At 55.8% G+C, this 20,664-nt stretch overlaps 1 protein-coding gene across 3 annotated transcripts in view; it reads right to left on the minus strand.

The window, feature by feature from the left end:
- Positions 1–20,664, minus strand: part of LMTK2 (lemur tyrosine kinase 2) — an 89,454-nt gene that overhangs the window by 13,608 nt on the left and 55,182 nt on the right. For 2 of the 3 annotated variants that reach the window (XM_062179689.1, XM_062179688.1), the window contains exons 7-9: positions 19,236–19,369; positions 6,379–6,463; positions 5,226–5,347 (exon numbers count right to left, since the gene is read on the minus strand). In XM_062179689.1, coding sequence (XP_062035673.1) covers positions 5,226–5,347; positions 6,379–6,463; positions 19,236–19,369 — 341 coding nt within the window. The remainder of the gene's footprint in view (positions 1–5,225; positions 5,348–6,378; positions 6,464–19,235; positions 19,370–20,664) is intronic. The other variant, XM_062179690.1, reaches the window with a different exon arrangement.

The following is a 20,664-nucleotide window of genomic DNA, read 5'->3' on the forward strand; positions in this document are numbered from 1 at the left end:
GAGAGAGCCGAGAAGGCCCAGCCCCCTGTGTGCTACAGTTCTGGCCAGCGCAAGATCACACAGAACAGACAACAGGCACGCTTACAGGGACGTGGTACTATCACCGCCAACTTCTAAGACTCAAATTATTTGAAAGACCATCAGGGTATATATTTTTTTAAGGACTTATTTTTTATATATTTGAAAGACAGAGTTACAGTGAGAGGTAGAGAGAGAGAGAGAGACAGACAGACAGACAGGGAGGTTTCCATCTGCTGGCTCACTCTCCAAATGGCCACAACGTCCGGAGCTGAGCTGATCTGAAGCCAGAAGCCAGGAGCTTCTTCTGGGTCTCCCACGTGGGTGCAGGGCCCAAGAACTTGGGCCATCTTCTGCTGCTTTCCCAGGAGCATTAGCAGGGAGCTGCATCAGAAGTGGAGCATTCGGGACTAGGATGTGGGGGCTGCAGGCCAGGGCTTTAACCCACTGCGCCACAGCACTGGTCCCCATCAGGATGTTTCAAGTTTGACAAAATAGGGGCTGGCATTGTGGCGTAACAAGTTAAGCTGCTGCCTGCTAGGCTGGGACCCAGCACGGATGCTGGTTCAAGTCCCGGCTGCTCCACTTCCAATCCAGCTCCCTGCTAATGCACCTGGGAAAGCAGCAGAAGATGGCCCAAGTGCTTGGGCCCCTGCACCCCGTGGGGGACCCGAATGGGGCTTCTGGTCCTGGCTTCCGCTCAGCCCAGCCCTGGCCGTTGTAGTGACTTGGAGAGTCATCATTCTCTGGGCCTTTCTCCCTCTCTCCCTGTAACTCTGCCTTTCAAATAGATAAATCTTAAATAAAAAAAGAGTGACAAAATAAATATCCTAAAATCTGAGTTTTGTGGTAGAAAAAAATTTCCATTGACAACAGCAGTAAATGCCATATGGTATCTAAGATAAATCTCACAGGCGCACAAAAATCTCTTCCCTGTGACACCCACCATCTGCTCCCTGACCACGCCCAGGCGTCCTGGGGCTTCGCCCCACCGCAGCGAGAAGCGGCCCGGCCGCGGCGCTCCAGCTCCGGGGAAACCTCTGCTGCTCAGGCCCACCGGGCCGGTGCTCTCTGGTCTCTGCACTTCCTTCCCAGCGTCGAATCCTGGGACGTTCCCAGACCAGCCGGTCCCCTGGGAAGCCTCAAGCAGCACACGGGCACCCATAGTCCGCCCCGAGGACCCCAGGTGGGCGGAGCTCCCCCCAGGGGCGGGCGCTGGTGGTTGATGCGACTCTGAGCAGGACTTAGCAGGGAGTGTGGCTGCGCAGCAGAGCGCACCTGCCACTGCTCTCACAAGAGGTCGGCGAGCAGCAGGGTCAGCGTGGAGGCTGCGTGCGGTTCTGGACTGGCCCAACCTCTGCCCAGCTCCGAGAGTGAGAACGCTCTCTCCTGACAGGGCCTGCACGGGCAGACGACGGCCTCCTCCAGGAGCTTAAGGCCCTCTCAGACCCTGGGCAGTGGACGGTGTGCGGGAAACAGGAGATCCACATCAAACAGTAAAAGCTGCAGGACCAACGGCAAAAACCAGTGGAATCCCACCTCGCCCGGCTCAACCTTGGGCAAAGAACTCCAGCCACTTCAATTTCCCTCTCCCAACACAGCCCATTCACAACCAAGTCCCTCCCCCGGCCACCACCCCTCAGGAGAAAAGGAAACACAGCTCCCGTGCTCCCAGGCCTGCCGCCTTCTGGCATCTCCGCAGAGCGTCTCCCTCCACCTTGTCCCGTCACTCATCTCCCACACCCCCCCACCCCAGGAGGAAAGACGTCCTGCAGTGGTTACTCCTGTCCCCCAGACCCTGGCATGAGGCAGGGCGGTGGCAACCACTCCAGCCTTGGAAACCAGGGCAGCTCTGCCTCTGGGAACGCAGGCCACGTTTTCAGGCCAGCAGCACCACCTCCTGCCTCCAGGTGACGCATCAAAGGCATTGAAAGAGTGGATGGGCGTGGGGAGTCCCCAGGACTGCACCCACAACTCACAGAGCCAGGCAGAACTGAAACCCCTGCCTTAGGGCGTCTGCTCCAGCATGGCTGGGCCTCCGTGGCTGTGGCTACCCAGGTTTGAGGGAGGTGACGGGGTCGGACAGGACAAAGCCCTGTGCCTGCCCAAGGGGGAAATAAACTTGCCCCTGCTTCCTTAGGGAGCGAGGGAGCAAGTGTACATACACCTGAGGGTGCGCGTGTGTATGTGTGTGTGTGTGTGCGCGCGTGCGTGTTGGGGAGGAGGGGACCACAGACACAGCTGCCCTCACCGGGTTTGCAGCCTCAGCTCCATGTGTGTATGTGTGCTCGTGTGTGTGTGTGCGTGCATGTGCGTATGTGTTGTGTTGGGGAGTGTATGTGTATGTGTGTGTGTGTGCATGCATGCGTGTTGGGGAAGAGGGGACCACAGACACAGCTGCCCTCACCGGGTTTGCAGCCCCAGCTCCGTGTGTGCGTGTGAGTGTTGGGGGAGTGTGTGTGTGCACACATGTGTGTTGGGGAAGAGAGGACCACAGACAGCTGCCCTCACTGGGTTTGCAGCCTCAGCTCCATGTGTGTGTATGTGTGCTCGTGTGCGTGTGTGCGTGCATGTGCGTATGTGTTGTGTTGGGGAGTGTATGTGTATGTGTGTGTGTGTGTGCATGCATGCGTGTTGGGGAAGAGGGGACCACAGACACAGCTGCCCTCACTGGGTTTGCAGCCTCAGCTCCGTGTGTGTGGCATGGAGTGTGTGTATGTGTGTGCGTATGTGTTGGGGAGTGTGTGTGTGCATGTGTGTGTTGGAGAGGAGGGGACCACAGACACAGCTGCCTGACCAGGTTTGCAGCCCCAGTTCTGTGTGTTCATATGTGTATGTGTGTGTATTGGGGAGTGTGTGCATGTGTGTGTTGGGGGAGTGTGTGTGTGCGCACATGTGTGTTGGGGAGGAGGGGACCACAGACAGCTGCCCTCACCGGGTTTGCAGCCCCAGCTCCGTGTGTGCGTGTGAGTGTTGGGGAAGAGAGGACCACAGACAGCTGCCCTCACCGGGTTTGCAGCCCCAGCTCCGTGTGTGCGTGTGAGTGTTGGGGAAGAGAGGACCACAGACAGCTGCCCTCACCGGGTTTGCAGCCCCAGCTCCGTGTGTGCGTGTGAGTGTTGGGGAAGAGAGGACCACAGACAGCTGCCCTCACCGGGTTTGCAGCCCCAGCTCCGTGTGTGCGTGTGAGTGTTGGGGAGGAGGGGACCACAGACAGCTGCCCTCACCGGGTCTGCAGCCCCAGCTCCCTCCATCTGGCTGGGGAAAAGCTGTCCTAGTGCAGTGCCCAGAAGGGGCAAGGCAGGTCCTCTCTGCAGAAATCCACCTCCATGCTACAGCTCCAAGAATTCCCACCAAAACAAAGTCCCCGAGGACGCGAGGCCCATCAAGGACCAGCAGGACTGAGATGTTGGTGATGGGAATTATTTAACACAGATCATAATCCAAGGATAAAAGACTGAAAAAAATGAGTACCATAAATACAAAGCTTAATAAGAGACTGAACAAGAATCGACACAGCTGAAGAGAGTTCTTTTACAGCTGGGACAGAATCAGCGGCTGAGGCACCGCACCACCGCCCGCACGGAGAATGTGGCAGGGAGAGGCACGGAGACGACACAGAGGAGAGGGAAGGGGTGGGCGCTGTGGCGTAGCAGGTAAAGCCACTGCCTGCAGTGCTGGCATCGCATATGGGCGCCAGTTTGAGACCAGGCTGCTCCACTTCCGATCCAGTGCTCTGCCATGGCCTGGGAAAGCAGTAGAAGATGGCCCAAGTCCTTGGGTCCCTGAACCCACGTGGGAGACCCGGAAGAAGCTCCTGGCTCCTGGCTTCGGATCAGCGCAGACTCTGGCCATTGGGGCCATCTGGGAAGTGAACCAGCAGATGGAAGACCACTCTCTCTGCTTCTGCCTCTCTGTAACTCTGCCTTTCAAATAAATAAAATCTTAAAAAAAAAAAAAAAAAAGGAGAGGGATGAGCTAGAGACAGAAGATGCAGCTTCAGCCCCGTCCCCCCACACGCTGACGGGAGGGACGATGGGACAGAGGCAGTATTTAAAGGATATGGGCAAGGAAGTTTCCAGAACCACAGATTTGAAATCCTAAGCAAAGAAACCACAGATCCACACCCACACATCAGAGGAAAGCACCCCCCAACACAAATAAAGATCTGAAAAGCAGCTGGAGGGAAAGAGCCACACGTCTTTCCAATGGCTCTGGTGGAAGGAAAGCCGACCTGGCAAAACCAGCCCTGGACACAGCAAAGAGAGGAAGGCGTCTCCCCTGTGCTGAGGGCAGACTTCTGGGATGAGGGGACAAAGCCACGCGCAGGCCTAGGAAGGCAGCCGGGGCGCCCTGCAGCATGGGTCAGGATCGGGAGAGGCATCCCGAGTGGAAGGGCCGAGATGTACAAAGCAAAACGCAGGAAGCGCAAGGTGGTCCCACTCTGCATGAATCCGGTCACACGGGAACGTGAGAAAGCACTAACACCTCAGAGCGCGGGCAGCACACGACTGCACGACTGGCTGTGCGCGCCTGAGCGTGTGGGGTGCACAGCTGAGCTGCAGCAGGCTGAGGTCTCCTGCACTACTCAGAAAGAGGGTCAAGACACAAACTAAGATTAGGCGTGAGGGAGGCCCAGGCATGCTGGGAATTCCAGGGAAACCAATTCAAGTACAAGAATAGGACACACAGCTCCCAAGCGAAGAGGAAAAAGCATATTACAAAAAAAAAAAAAAAAAAAAAAAAAAAAAAAAAAAATCCAAAAGAAGGAAGAGCAGAAAAAGAAAACATCAAAGAAAGAACGAACTCTGCCCAAAAATGTAGCTACAAATTAAGAAAGCTGTGACAGAAACCATTAGTCAAAAGATTTAGACTTATCTTTTTAGCTTCCATGGAACTGAATCCCACAACCCACAGTATTACATAACGGCCCACACCCTGCCCATTCACTTCAGTCAATGTCTAATAAGTATCTTTTATGTGTCAGGCCCAGTGGGAGGCACAGAATAAGAGACAGACCAGGCTCCTGCTTCCGCGCGGGAAATGGGTGAGGTATAATTGGGTGTGACCATGACCGACGGCCACATGCGCAGCACACCGTCCGTCACACTGTCGGCTGCTCCTCTGGTGCTCCGGCACCCTGGGGGGGTCACCGTCCCTTACCCAAGGGGGGGAGGGCAGGCCCCTGCAGCGCAGCCCGCACCTACCAGATATTGCTGTATTTGGTGTGGTCTGCCGTCAGGACCCTGTCTTGAAAGCTGGTGACCAGTTCTGGAGCCGTCCAGCGCAGGGGCAGCATTCTCTTGTCGTCTGTCTCGATGTAGTCCTCCTGTGTGGATGGAGAGCACAGCCGCACCTGCAGTGAGCTCCACGACTCAATGCCAGGGCATTCTCAGAAAACGCACGCCGCACGCCTAACTCACAACGCACAGCGGGAAACAGAGCGGGCCTCCAGAGTGACTTTCCGGGCAGAAGCGGGGGCGGGCGGTTTCTCTGAAGCCTCCCGGGCTTCCTGGGCTGCTGTGGGAGCCACAGGTGCTCCCTGAGCTGCCCTTCCTTCCAGGAACAGGAAGAAACGGGGAGCATGGGCACCGAGCACAACCTCCGAGCAAAGCACCTTTCAGAACATACCAGGCCTGCCCTGCAGTGCCAGAGGGGCGGGGGCAGGGGAGGGAGGGGGGAGAGCGCAGGGCCCCCGCCTGCCAGTCACCACGTGACATCATGCCAGCGAGTGCTTCACTGTGGGGTCCGAGGAGCGCCCAGAGTGGTGAAGCCATGATGGACGTCTGCACAGTGTCATTAAAAAAGCACCAGCCCACGGGACAGAACAGATCAAACAGGAGGGTGAGCAGCTGACCCCAGGGCAGCACGGGGCTGGGGCACCCACTGGGCCCCACATCAGGCACCCAGTTCTGCTGGGCAACCCCCTCAACACACACACACACACACACGCAGGTGAAAAGCACAGCTGCCTCCTCACTCACTCTCTGGGGATCTACTTAGGACAAAGTTCCTGATTCTGAGCCACAGTTTTACTTACCAGGTAACAAACACTGCTAGGAGGTGTCGTCATATTGCACAGATCACATTTATTGTTGCTTTAAATGCACTCCGAAATTTACTGTGTACAATCGTATTCTGTACACGTCTTTTTAAACAGAGCATCGAGAGGCGGTCACAAGCTTGGGGACAAAGCCTCGCAGCGGACAGGCAGCCCCCGGAAGCCGGTGCTGCCAGCAGACGCCTGCAGAAAACCCGCCCTGGGCGGCGTCACCAAACACGGAGGACAGCGCGCTCTACTGGAACCTGCATGACGGAGACCCAGCTCCACGCGGGACAGGACAGACACCTCTGGCTTACCTTGTACCTGCTGAAGCCTATTCCATAGTCTCCCACTTTCACGTTTAAGTCGGAGGTAAGGTAACAGTTCCTCAGAGCTAAGTCGCTGCAAAGAGAAAGACGGAGGTGAACACCCAGGGGGACCGGCGGCCAGACCTTGCTGAGACCGGCAGGGAGGCGGACGAGGCCGCGCGGCCCTGCCTCTCCTTCCACAGAAAAACGCTGACAGGTCATATCCTCAAGTCCTGACAGAATGGAGAAGATCCCACGTGGGGGCAGGCAGCTATGAACACCAAGGGTGAAGACTGACCCCATCTGTACCATGTCCCGCACCAACGCCAGACTGATGCCTTGCTTCCCAGCACGGCAACAGTGACACGGAGAATTCTAGAATACTATTGGCCCGCCTGTCTACCACTTCACAGCAACCTGGACTACTTCAGCAATGAGCTACGTGAGTGGAGATGGATAAAGTCAAGACACCAAGCACCTCAGCGTTAGCACGCTTCTCTCCCCAACCTCTCCAAGGGCGTGCCAGCCTCGACACCAGACCCTAGCCCAGTCACTCTCGCCTCTTCTGGGCGCTGCCTCCCCGGAGGGAGGGGGAGAAGACTTACTTAAACATGTGTCTTTGTATGACTGTAGCAGATCAAAACTTGATGCTATTAAATTCTTATTTTCAAAGTCTAAAGTTCAGGGTCTGAAATACAATGAAGACAAGGATGGCTGCAGCCAACACTGATGTAATTAGTTTTGAAACAAAAAAAAAAGAAAAAAAGAATTTACTCAATAGCCAGAGTGGGGGGCGGGGAGGAAGAGGGAGGGAGAATGAGAAAGACAGAGGAGAGAGCTTCCATCTGCTGGTTCACTCCCCAAACCGCTGCAATGGCCACGGCTAGACCAGGCAGAAGCCAGGGGCCTGGAGCTCCATCTGGGTCTGCCAAGTACTTGAACTTGAAGCACATCTGCTGCTTTCCCATAGCACTAGCAGGCGCTGGATCACAGGCGAAGCCAGGACACAAACTGCACTCTGACATGGGATGGTGGCACTGCAACCAGGGCCCACCCTGCACCACAGGGCTGAGGGCTTCCCACCCACTCACTTACATAATAATGGCTCACACTGACAAGGCCCTCACTTTACACTTGAAGCATTTCTTCTGTGTTTTTTTTTTTTTTTTTTAAGATTTATTTACTTGAGAGGCAGTTACAGAGAGAACGAGAGACAGAGAGATAGGTCTTCCATCCACTGGTTACGCCCCAGACGGCCACAAGGGCCAGAGCTGGGCTGATCCGAAGCCAGGAGCAGGAGTTTCTTCTGGGTCTCCTACGTGGGTGCAGGGGCCCAAGGACTTGGGGCATCTTCTACTGCTTTCCCAGGCCACAGCAGGGAGCTGGATCAGAAGCAGAGCAGCTGGGACTCAAACCGGTACCCACATGGGATGCCGGCCGGCACTGCAGGAAGAGGCTTAACTTACTAGACCACAGCGCTGATCCCCACTTTTTTCTTTTTTAAAAAAGATTATTTATTTACTTATTTATTTATTTGGAAGGCAGTCAGAGAGAGAGGGGGGAGAGACAGAAACAGAGATATTATCTTCTATCCACTGGTTCACTCCTCAGATGGCCTCAATGGGTCCAGGCTGAACAGAGGAGCCTGGAACCCAGGTCTCCCACATGAGTGGCAGGGGCCCAAGCACCTGGGCCATCCTTTGCTGCTTTCCCACGCTCATCAGCAGGGAGCTGGACTGGAAGTGGAACAGCTGGGACTGGAACTGGTGCTCATATGGGATGCCGGCAGCTCACTAAGAATTTCCCTAAGCACCTTTACATTTTCTCTAAGCATCTGATCTTCACAAGGAACAGGAGGTGGGTACTGTTAGCTCCCCATTAATAAACACGGAAACTGAGGCACACAGAACTGAAGTCACTGCTTGGATACAAAGCTAGCAAGGTAACTAACTATGGTATTTCCTGTTTCCTACCTTCACCACCTGCAGCCATCAAGGACAGCACACTGACACGTGCAGTGCTGCACGGTGCTGGTGCGGGGCCCCCGGGAACCCAGCTGCCCTGAGTCTTCAGCCAGTTCTACTCAGTTGCTCTCTATGGGTCCCGCGTCTGCAGGGCTGGTTTCTCATGGTGCCTGTGAAGGGGTCTGGGGAACCCCTAGGACAGCCCTACTCCCTGTTCCCTGTTTGGGGGAATTAAGGAAAGGAGGGAGTAGCACGCCTTCTGAGGGCAGAAAGTGCTCGGTCAGGCGGCTCTCAGCTGGACCACCAGACGACTGCACAGCCACATGCTCTGCCAAGCCAGGGTCGGTTCCCAAGCATCGAGAACTCGTACTCACGGGATCTCAACAGAGACCCAGCCACGCCTCCCCCAGCACCTCCCTGCTGAGACCAGAACCCAAATCTGGACCCAGCAGCCGAGCAGCACCACCCTCCTTGTCCTCACGGACGTGCGACGTGGGTCTGCAGACAGAGCAGAGGCAAGGAGAGACAGAGGGGCAGCACCATGCGCGTCAGGCCTCTGGCTCTCGTGGTCAGACACGTTATGATTCTGATGCGATCCAGCCACACTCCCGGGTGGAGGCAAAGGCTCCCCTGTACCCAGAACCCACAGGGCAGGGGGAAGAAACCAGTGGGGTGGTACAAGATTTCCTACACACCTGCTCCCCGCCCACCCCAGGACCCCAGGGACCTGGCGGCTCTGTGGGAAGGGCGCTGGGCAATCAGGAAGCCTGGCCCTGGCCCCACTGCCCCAGAACTGAGCGGCACCGGGCAAGGTGCGGGCATCCCGCAGCCTCACAGAACAGCAGGACAGCCCTGAAAGAGTTAACTCACAGGGATGTGAGGGCAACGGCACGAGCATGACAGTTCTGAAGATGATCAAGAGCTGTGCAGATTGAAGGCAACGAGGAAATCCAGTTCACAACCGGCAAGCAGTGTTCAGAAGCCCGCCCGCGTGCCAAGGAGAGAAGAGGTTGAGTGTGAGTGCGCAGCAGTGCGGCTGACGCTTCCTGTCGGGAACAGAAGCAGCCGGTCCGGAGCTCAGGCTGCCCGGGCCTCAGGGCCTCAGGAAGTGGGAGTTTGTGGTTCTAGACTCGGCGTCCCCACCCTGACCCACCAGCATCACTACAGCTCTCGACATGGCTGGGAGTGGGGTGTGCCCTGCCTCCAGGATTCTCCAATCCATGGAGCAGTGGTTTCTGAGTAACTGAAATTTGTGACACAAGGAGTGACAAACAGGGCCGGTGTTTTTGGCACAACGGGTTAAGCTGCTGCTTGCAATGCCAGCATCTCGTATCAGAGTGCTGGTTCCAGTCCCTCCACTAGGCTTCAGATTCAGCTCCTGATAATGCACCTGGGAAAGCAGTGGAACCCGCCACCCACATGGGAGACGCAGCTGGAGCTCCAGGCTCCTGGCTTCTGCCTGGGTCAGCCCCAGCTGTTGTGGCCATGTGGGCAGGGAAAATTCCCCTCCCTCTACTTGGCCATACCGTCTTTCAAATAGATAAATAAATCTTTTATTTTTATTTTATTTTATTCTTTTATTTTTTGACAGGCAGAGTGGACAGTGAGAGAGAGACAGAGAGAAAGGTCTTCCTTTTTGCCGTTGGTTCACCCTCCAATGGCCGCCGCGGTAGGCACGCTGCGGCCGGCGCACCGCGCTGATCTGATGGCAGGAGCCAGGTGCTTCTCCTGGTCTCCCATGGGGTGCAGGGCCCAAGCACTTGGGCCATCCTCCACTGCACTCCCGGGCCACAGCAGAGAGCTGGCCTGGAAGAGGGGCAACCGGGACAGGATCGGTGCCCCGACCGGGACTAGAACCCGGTGTGCCGGCGCCGCAAGGCGGAGGATTAGCCTGTTGAGCCGCGGCGCCGGCCGATAAATAAATCTTAAAAAAAGAGTAACACTGAGGGGAAAACAACAGAAAGCTGCTGACGGTTCAGGAGCTCAGCCTGCATTATCTTATTTAATCTTGACAAGGCACCTCAGTGTCAGGATGATCCCCGTTTTATCCAAGAAATAAGCTCAGGAGAATTAGGCAAGGGGGCTTTTATTGGCAAAACTGATGAGAGATGAACGAACCACTTCAACCCCACAATGTCCGTCCCCACTAAGGAGGCGAAGCAGAGGCAGAAGCAGGAGATCACAGCAGGAGGCTCCAAGGGCCTCCGCCTTGCTTGTGTGGTCTGACCTTGCAGGCCAAACGAGAGCCCACTGCGTATCAGGCACCTGCTGGGCTTTGGGTAAACAGAGAATTCTTGCAACATGAAAATCTGATTAGACCCCATGGGAAAGGCCCTGGTGGCCTGGGTTCAGAGGGCTGGAGACACATCAGGATAAACCTCCAGTTCCAGGTCTCCAGAGTCGAGGAGGGGACAGTCAGGCCCACACACGTCTCACCGTCTGGCTCTGACTTCTGTCCCACCGTGAACAACTACCCTGGATAGTCAACAGTGCAGTGTTCTGATCCTGGAGAGAGAGGTCCTAGAAGTGAGCTCCCAGCTCACCCAGAGAGCACTGCTGAACCATGCGCAGTGAGACGGGGCCACACAGCACCAGTGCCCGGTGTGCACACAGGGAGCCGAGCTGGAGCCTGCTGAGGCTGGCTGTGTCGGCAAGGACTGGAGGTCCACTCTGCCCTCGAGGGGTCCCCCAACAATGTCCAAACCCTAGGTCCCGCTGAGTAGCCAAGACACGCTTTCCAGGACCATGGCTCAGCATTCAGCACAGTGGGAATCAAACACAGTGAGCGTGCATCAGAGCTCCTTACAACACAGGGGGTAGGTAACCACCTACCAGTCAATCTCCCCCAACACAAATCCAGACCAAAGCCCACATCTCATCGGGACAGCAGAGGGCTGGGGTGTTTCAGGCGTGCACATGTTAAGAGGTAGCCCACAGGGCTGGCACTGTGGCACAGTGGGTGAAGCCGCAGTGCCGGCATCCCATATGGGTGCTGGTTTGAGTCCCGGCTGCTCCACTTCCGATCCAGCTCTCTGCTGTGGCCTGGGAAAGCAGTGGAGGATGGCCCAAGTCCTTTGGCCCCTGCACCTGCGTGGGAAACCCGGGAGAAGCTCCTGGCTCCTGCCTTCGGATCAGCGCAGCTCTAGCCATTGCAGCCATTTGAACCAGTGGATGGAAGACTCTCTCTGCCTCTCCTTCTCTCTCCATGTAACTCTCATGAATGAATGAATGAATAAATAAATAAAAGTGGCCATCATGCTGGTTACAAACCCAGCTAATACTTTTCCCGACTGGATTCACCAAGTAAACCAGGGCGTTCAGTACTCCACTCGCAACAAACGGTTTTAAACTGAGGGCTCTGATCCCAAGTTGAGGTGGGGCGCTCACCTGCTCAACACAGACAGCCCCTCAGTCCTGGCGTTCTGCCCCTCACTTTCTGCACAAACCGGCGATAGGGGCGCTGGGCTATTCTGCGTATTCTGCAGCACAGCCCCTACCTCCCCCTCCCCACCCCGGGCCTCAACTGCCTTCCTCCCTCCCCTGCACCATCCCAGGGTCTGTGCGTTCTGTATTTTTTCCATCCTCACACACGGTGCACACACGCGTGCTCACAGACACACAGAGATGCGGTCGGGGGCTAAGGAGCACACACACCGTGCTCCACAGTGCAGTCTTCATTCTCCCTTTCATTCAGGGCCCCCCACTACGCGTCTGCTTGGTCTTTCTTTTCCTTTTCGCCACCATCTGTGCTGCAGTAGGAGTTATCCCTGAAACACATTCTTAAATTCTAGAGCTTGTATCTTCTATGGGACCAAGTCTAGGAGTGGGATTAAAAGGAATCTGTTTCTGACAGATATTGTTCAATGGCTTCTCAAGAACATGAAATACCAGCCCAGCGCCGGGCTCATTTGGTTAATCCTCTGCCTGTGGCGCCGGCATCCCATATGGGCACCGGGTTCTAGTCCTGGTTGCTCCTCTTCTGATCCAGCTCTCTGCTGTGGCCCGGGAGTGCAGCGGAGGATGGCCCAAATGCTTGGGCCCTGCACCCGCATGGGAGACCAGGAAGAAGCACCTGGCTCCTGGCTTCGGATCGGCGCAGCGCGCCGGCCGTGGTAGCCATTTGGGGGTTGAACCAATGGAAGGAAGACCTTTCTCTCTGTCTCTCTCACTGTCTGCAACTCTACCTGTCAAATAAATAAATAAATCTTTAAAAAAAAAAACCATGAAATGATTAGCATGCAACACACAACACACGTGTGATATATGGCAAACCCTCCCCTCTCTGGGGCCGACACTGCAGAGTAGCGGGTAAAGCGGCCACCTGCAATGTGACATCCCACAGTCCTGGCTGCTCTACTTCTGATCCAGCTCTTTGCTAATGTGCCTGGGCAAAGCAGCGAAAGATGGCCCAAGTGCTTGGGTCCCTGCACCTACAAGGGAGATTCAAAGGAAAAAAAAAAAACCACAACACCCCCCCCTCCCCCCCATGCCTTCTGGCAAGAGGCACAGCTGTCCTTTGTGAGTTCAGGAGCCCGGTGAAGTGGGTTTCGGTGGCTGTAACCTGCAGGTCCCTATCGACTTAGGAGTTGAACACTTTCCTGCTTACCGCCCTGGTTCTGTCTCTGCCCATTTCTCCGTGGAGTCACCGTTTTCCCTTCACTCTTCCTGCCAACCACCAGCCCTTTAACTGCTCTCGGCATGGCAGGTGCATCCTCTTAACTCCGCCACACGTGTTCACCGGGCTCACGATCCACCACACCCCCTTCTACGTCACAGCCAAGGTCTCACTCACGAGCGGGTCACACATACAGTCTTCTGCAGTCTCCCATCAGCACACTGATCTCTCAAACACTTCCTGGTACTCAGAGGACAAGGCTGCGGTCTGGTTCGTTTCCCCAGGTAACTGTGCCAGCGCTTAGTAAGTATACCTCCCTTTTTGTACTGATGTGAAATACCACTTCTGTCTGTCACACGTGCGTTCTCTACGTTCGGTGCGGCATGTGCATCTGTTTCTGTCAAAACCACGTGGATGTCTCCGATGGAGGCTGCCCCACAAGTCACTGTCTGTCACCCTTCATGGCTCCCCTAGACACTGCTCTTCCAGACGAAGCTCCATCAATTCCAGCCCCGACACCTTCGCCAAAGCTAATGGCGCTGACTGAGATTTCTGCGCCATCTTCCCACCGCCAGGCACGGCACCGCCTTCCACAGGATGGCATCGCTGTCCCCACACAGCCCTCGTCTTTCTCCACATAACCTATCCCCCAGTGACTTGTGATTCTGGCATTACCACCATCGGGCTGGCTTTCCCCACGCCTGTTCCCAGGGATTTATACAGAGAAAACTGCTGACTTGTGCCTCTACCTTATGGGAGACCGCAACAGGTTCCCGAGTTCTGGTTTTCTAAGGACACTCTGCGCTCGTGTCTTGGGTTTTCCCCCATCACAGCACAGCCCAGTGCCCGAGCGTGAGCTCTGCCTGCCAGCTACAGCAGCCTGTGCGAGGCAGGACATGCCACCTGTCCTGTCCCCATCCGGGACCGGAGTGCGCCAGGCACCAGGGCGGCCACATCCTCACTGAGCAGTCCCTCGTCTGCCGCTGACGACCGACAGAAACAGGGGCACCTCTGCCTGGTCTCTGATTTAACTGAAAAGGCTTTTCTTTTTTTTTTAATTTATTTGACAGATAGAATTAGACAGTGAGAGAGAGAGAGAGACAGAGAAAGGTCTTCCTTCCACTGGTTCACCCCCTAAATGGCCGCCACAGCCAGCGCTGCACCGATCTGAAGCCAGGAGCCAGGTGCTCCCTCCCGGTCTCCCATGTGGGTGCAGGTGCCCAAGCACTTGGGCCATCCTCCAATGCCTTCCCAGGCCACAGCAGAGAGCTGGACTGGAAGAGGAGCAACCGGAACTAGAACCTGGCACCCATATGGGATGCCGGCGCCGCAGGCGGAGGATTAACCAAGTGAGCCACGCGCTGAAAAGGCTTTTTATTTTGCCATTTAGGCTGATTTTTGCTGCTGACTTTTGGTAAACATTTCTCTTGATATTTGTTTCTTTCCTAGCAGATTTACATGTGGAATGGCTGAATTATACTAAATGATACTTCAGCAACCTACTGAGAATCTGGGTAATATCTGTCAATGTAAATTATGCAGACTTGTGATCATGATTACAGATTTCTGATATAAATCTATCCTTATATTTATTCCTAGAAGTCTTACCTGGTCCCCCCCCCCCCCCATTGCTGCGTGTAATGTGCTAGTATGTCTATATTTATTAACAAGACTCATCTACAATTTTTTATATCACCTTTTTAAAAAACACGTATTTATCAATTTGGAAGGCAAAGTGACAGAGAGGGAGAGGCAGAGATATCTTCCATCTGCTGGTTCGCTCCCCAAATGGCCCAACAGCCAGGGCTGGACCAGGTGGAAGCCAGGAGCCGGATGTTCCATCCTGGTCTCCCACGTGGGTGCAGGGCCCAGGCACTTGGGCCATCCTCTGCTGTCTTCCCAGGTGCATTAGCAGGGAGCCGGATCGGAAGTACAGCAGCCAGGACTCATCCAGCGCTCCAGTGAGGGGTGCCAGCCTCCCAGAGGGCAGCTTGACGCGCTGCACAGTACTGGCCCATCTCACACGATCTTTTGCTACGTTTTTAGAAGTTACAATGAAATCATACAGTGGATGCTGTAATTTTTTAGTTATTTTGGACTTGCAAAATCTTCTTCTGTCTAGAACAGCTGAGACACACTGGCCCGTCTGCCCTCACCTGTGGCCAGGCAGCAGCCAGCCCGAGCCCCTGGGGCCTGCGGCCGTTCTAACGAGGCCTCTTCAGCCCCCTTTCCCGGCCTGCTTCCTGCCTGACTCAAGCCTGCCACCTCTTCTCAGGCCCCTTCCTCCTTTCCAGGGAAGAAAACCTCACAGGAGACAGCAAGGTCAACAGGAGCCAATCTCTGCCTCCGACAGGTTCTCCATGGAGCAGCACGGCCACCAGCTAGGAACTCCTGCAGCACGTCTTGTCGGAAGCACCTTCGCTGGCCAAGCCATCCTAAACCTTACCGCAAAGCTGACCCAGCACCCAGCACGTGCGTGTGCACACACACAGCTCTGCGTGTGCCATCCCACTGCCTGCAGGACCAACTCCCAAGTCCTGACCTTGCACTCGGGCCCCTGTCCACCTTCTGCTCCAGTCAGACCGCCTGCCCTTCCCCCAGCCACTGCTTTGTGCACTAACATGCCGCCACCTCCTGAAAACCCGCCTTCCGGATCCCCCCACGCATGGGGTTCCCGCCCAGGTCCGAATCGCTCAGTCCAGCGGCTGAGGCTGCCAAGCCGCTCCCTGCTCGGAGCCTCCGGACTCTGCCCTGGACGCGCATTCACACCCTCACCTGCCTGTGGCTCCAGACAAGGCCATCCTGAGGCCCAAACGAGCACTGACAGCGCGCTCTGCAAACGCCTGGCGCAGCGGCCATCCTGCTCGGCGAGCAGCTGAGCTGCCTGCTGGAGCAGCCGCCAGCATCCTCAGCCAGACCCGCCTGTTCTGCTTCGATGTTAAATCGTTTCTGTCTCTCACTTTATCTACCATGAACTCGGAAGACCGCAGAAGTCCAACGAATACTGCGGCATCACTGAATTTCACATTATCTTCAACTTCGTGGCAACACTGATCTAAAAGAGCAAGAAAAATTAAAACTCCAAAAGTAAGGCAGGGCCCAGGCTCCCCCCTCATCATCACCTCTCCACTCCTCCTTCCTCCTGGCCATCGCCAGCCCCACTCTCCGCTCGGAGCTCCAGGATTCCAGCGACTCTTTTCTCTTTAAAGATGTATTTATTTATTTGAAAGGCAGAGTTACAGAGAGGCAGAGAGAGAGAGAGAGAGCAAGAGAGGTCTTCCATCTGCTGGGTCACTCCCCAGATGGCCACAATGGCGCCAATCCAGAGCCAGGAGCCTCTTCTGGGTCTCCCACATGGGTGCAGGGGCCCAAGGACTTGGGGCCATCTTCTACTGCTTTCCCAGGCCACAGCAGAGAGCTGGATCGGAAGCAGAGCAGCCGGGACTCGAACCGGGGCTCATATGTGATGCTAGCACTGCAGGCAGCAGCTTTAACCACTATGCCACAGCGCCAGCCCCTCGACTCCTTTCTTTTTTTTTTTTTTTTTTTTTTTTTTTTGACAGGCAGAGTGGATAGTGAGAGAGAGAGAGAGACAGAGAGAAAGGTCTTCCTTTTTGCCGTTGGTTCACCCTCCAATGGCCGCTGCGGCCAGCGAATCTCACTGATCCAAAGCCAGGAGCCAGGTGCTTCTCCTGGTCTCCCATGGGGGTACAGAGCCCAAGGACCTGGGCCATCCTCCACTGCCTTCCCGGGCCACAGCAGAGAGCTGGCCTGGAAGAGGGGCAACCGGGACAGAATCCGGTGCCCCGACCGGGACTAGAACCCGGTGTGCCGGCGCCGCAAGGCGGAGGATTAGCCTGTTAAGCCACGGCGCCGGCCGACTCCTCACTTTCATCTCAAGAATTCAGCAGCATCCTTGCCATTCCACCAGAAGCACATGGGTGGGGCCAGGCCTGCCCCTCCTCCCTCCCCTTCCCCCATGGCAGCACTGCAGGTTCTCCACAGCTGCTCAGAGGGAGGAGCTCAGGTTCTCAGCAAATGACGCCAGAGGGTGCTTCTGTGTCTCTAATACGGCCACGTGCCAGGCATGGTCTGTGGCTCTGATTTACAAACCACAAAAGGCAGTAGAGCAAAACACTCGCTGCCATATGCACATTTTCCCCTTAAAGACAGTCAGCATCAGAAGGAATTTCACACAGCACAAGGGCGACCTCACACACGCACAGGTGAGGGAAAGCCCTGACCACGGCTCTCCATCTGAAAGGAGCTCAGGCTGGACCTGTGGCCAAGTGGGCAGCAACACACTTACCCAGCATCCCCAGCGTGGACTCCAACCACACCTGATGCAGGGGGCGACTCGCCCGCTCCAGAACGCCTGGCTACCGACCTCCAGAGAGCTGGGACGTTTGGTGACCCTGATGAGGCTCTCTGGCGCACACTCACCACCCGGGTCCTCCTCCAGGCCACTCACATCTGCGAGGGCCACCACGAGGACGCGCTGCCCACCCATCACCGTGACCTGACATGACCAGCGGCTCAGGAGGACTCATGGGCAGGGGACAGCGAGTCCCAGGCTGCAGGCCAGCTCGGCACAGAGTGGCGTGGAACAGGAGCAAGCTGCCAGCTCCTGTTTACATGGGCTTCAGTGAATGCCACACACGCCAATTCAGGGTCACAGGAGGCCAGGGCCCCACACTGAGGCCCCAGGTAAGTGGTCCATGGAAACCAGATTCAACTGGGTGACTCCCTAGAACTCCCTGGAGTCAGCCAGTAAGCATGTGAAATGCCAACTTTAAAACGTGTTACATGATAAGCTACCACCACCAACAACCTATGCCCCAGGGGAAATTTTATATAAAACACCTTAGAACACAGTGAAGCAGCTGTCAGTGGTTTCAAAGATTTTTCTCCATTCCCAGTTTCTGTACTTGATCTATCATCATCATTTCAGGATTCCAAATTTTGAACACACATGAAAATACGATTTACTCTGATATCTCTGTTAATTTTTGTGCTACATGGGCCTCGAACACAGCTTCCAGCTACCTTCCACAACTTCCTGTCACCAAAATTAAAAAAATCCCAACACTCTCTGTTTTACGAAAGATTAACAATACAAATTACGGCTACACTCAAAGTACAAGCAGCATTTCTTGTACATTCACTATGAAATGGACTAATTTCGGTGCCCTCAAGTTTCACGTAGGGATTCCGATTCCTTGGGCAGTAAGAAACCCTTAACCTGTAGGCCCTATTAAAAACACGTGACCTGAACGATTCACTCGGCACTGCAAGCCAAGCAGGATACAGAGGCACAAGGGGAGTTAGTACTCGTCCCTCCCCCGGACCCGAGGGAATGCTGGGAGACCCGTGGTACTTTTCCACTCACACACCTGCAGCCGCAGCCACGTGCTTCCTTCCTTCCAGCAAGTGGGGCCGCGCTGCACCTGTGTTGCTCTGCACACACGCTCTCTACAAGACACAGCGCGTCCAGACACCCAAGTCAGGACACACAGGCGTCCCTACTCAGATCTCTGGATTGGTAAGCACCGAATGATTTACTTAAAGGCAAGCACAGAAACGCTGCCTACTTCCCTGAGTTCTAATAACCTTAAACAGACTGTAAACACGAACCAGGGACCTCCTTCCGGGGTCACAGGACAGAACCGCCCTCTGTTGTTTTTGTAAGAAAATCCCCACCAGTGATCAGAACAAAACCTGACAGAGACGCGTGAGGTGGACCCTGTGCTGCTCACACGCAGCCCGGGCGCCAGCCCCAGGTGCAGGCCTCCTCAGCTCGGACCCCAGGATGCCTCCTGCTCTGCGGCAGGTTCCTCAAGCCAACCCTTGAGCTGGCCAGAAACCAACGCTGTGACCTGCTAAGACACTGCTGGCCTATGGGGTCCTCCGCCTCCCTCGAGCACGTGACCTGGGACACCCCCCCCCCCCCCGAGAAGCCCAGCGGACGGCATCAGACGCTGAGGGCTGACATGACAAGGATGCCACCAATGAGATGCCAGGAGGCAGCCTGGGCCTGTTTACCCAAAACTCTGGGCAGGTACGAGTTTTTGCATTCTGCATTCTCTGAAATTCTGGAAATAACTTCTAGAGCTTAGGCTGTTCTGAAGGTATCTTATCTCGGTGTGAGTCCAAAGGAAGCCTAACCCAGCCTGGGTCTGGGCTCTGCCCGTGGAAGCCAAGCGCACCCCTGCAGCCCCTCCTCCTTGAGCTTCCCATCAAGCCTCTGGGCTGCGACGCGGGAGGCGCGCCGGGGCGGCCGGACCCACCTGTGCAGGAAGTGCAGCTTGTGCATGGCCGCCAGCCCCGCGGCGATCTCGCACGCCATCCTCTGCAGCAGCACGGTCCGCGTGTCGCCCCGCAGGTGCTCCTGCTCGTTGCGCAGGTAGGCCTTCAGGTCGCCCTGAAAAAGAGTCTGGCGTCAGGAGCGGACGAGCTGAACACCCCGGGCACCTGCACACAGGTGCCGTCGACGTGAACCGCTACAACCATGTATGAGGAGTCAGGCAGGCTTGCTCAGTAGAGAACCCGGGGCTGAAGACATCCCAAAGCGCAGGCAGCAACCCAGGCTCGTACTACAGCAGCACGGAAGACCACGGTGCTTTCAGGGCCATTCTAACCAGAGTAAACATTTAGGTGATTGTTGCCATGCAAACACACGGGAAGAAAATGTGGCAAAGGTGCGCGATTTACACTGACACGCGCAGCTTAAGTGCAGTGCATTAGTGCTGAGAGTGCCACGCTGAGACTTCCCAGCGGCCCCTGCACCTGCTGGTGACACCTGCGTCAGGCCTCTGCCAACTTCCCCAGGCCCCAGGGGGCTCAGAGCCCACTGCCACAGGCAGCTCCTCAAGTTAACAAGCATACTCTAGGAGAGCAGCCTGGGCATGGGAAGCCACAGACTCACAGGCAGACCTCCAAGCTGGGCTCCCCTTTACCTCCTGTTGTCAGCTGGTGAAATGCAGACAGCAAGCCAAGGGCCGTCAGAGCTCCTTAACTCTGGGCCCAGCAAAGGGCATGCCCAGGAAGGGTATTTTCTTGGATCTGTTACTGCGGACAGCAAGTCCACCAGATTCCTCCCAAAGGAAGCTTTACAACACAGCATCTGGGGCTGACACTGTGGTGTAGTGGACAAGAATGCCACCTGCGACACCAGCATCCCATGTGGGCGCTGGTTCGAGCCCTGCCTGCTCCACTTCCCATCCAGCTCCCTGCTAGTGCACCTGGGAAAGCAGCAGAGGGTGGCCCAGGTGCGTGGGCTCCTGCACCCATGTGGGAGACCTGGAGGAGTCTCCTGGCTCCTGGCTTCAGCCCGGCCCAACCCCGGCCATTGTGGCCATTTGGAGAGTGAGTGAGTGAATGGAAGAACTCACTCTCCTGATCTCTAAGCCTACCTTTCAAATAAATGATTTTTTTTTTTTTTTTTGGACAGGCAGAGTGGACAGTGAGAGAGACAGAGACAGAAAGGTCTTCCTTTTTGCCATTGGTTCACCCCCCAATGGCCACTGCGGCCAGCGCACCACGCTGATCCGAAGCCAGGAGCCAGGTGCCTCTCCTGGTCTCACATGCGGGTTCAGGGCCCAAGCACTTGGGCCATCCTCCACTGCACTCCCGGGCCACAGCAGTGGACTGGAAGAGGAGCAACTGGAACAGAATCTGGCGCCCTGACTGGGACTAGAACCCAGAGTGCCGGTGCCA

This window comes from Lepus europaeus, chromosome 21 (genome assembly GCF_033115175.1).
Source record: "Lepus europaeus isolate LE1 chromosome 21, mLepTim1.pri, whole genome shotgun sequence".
Classification (NCBI taxonomy): Eukaryota; Metazoa; Chordata; class Mammalia; order Lagomorpha; family Leporidae; genus Lepus; species Lepus europaeus.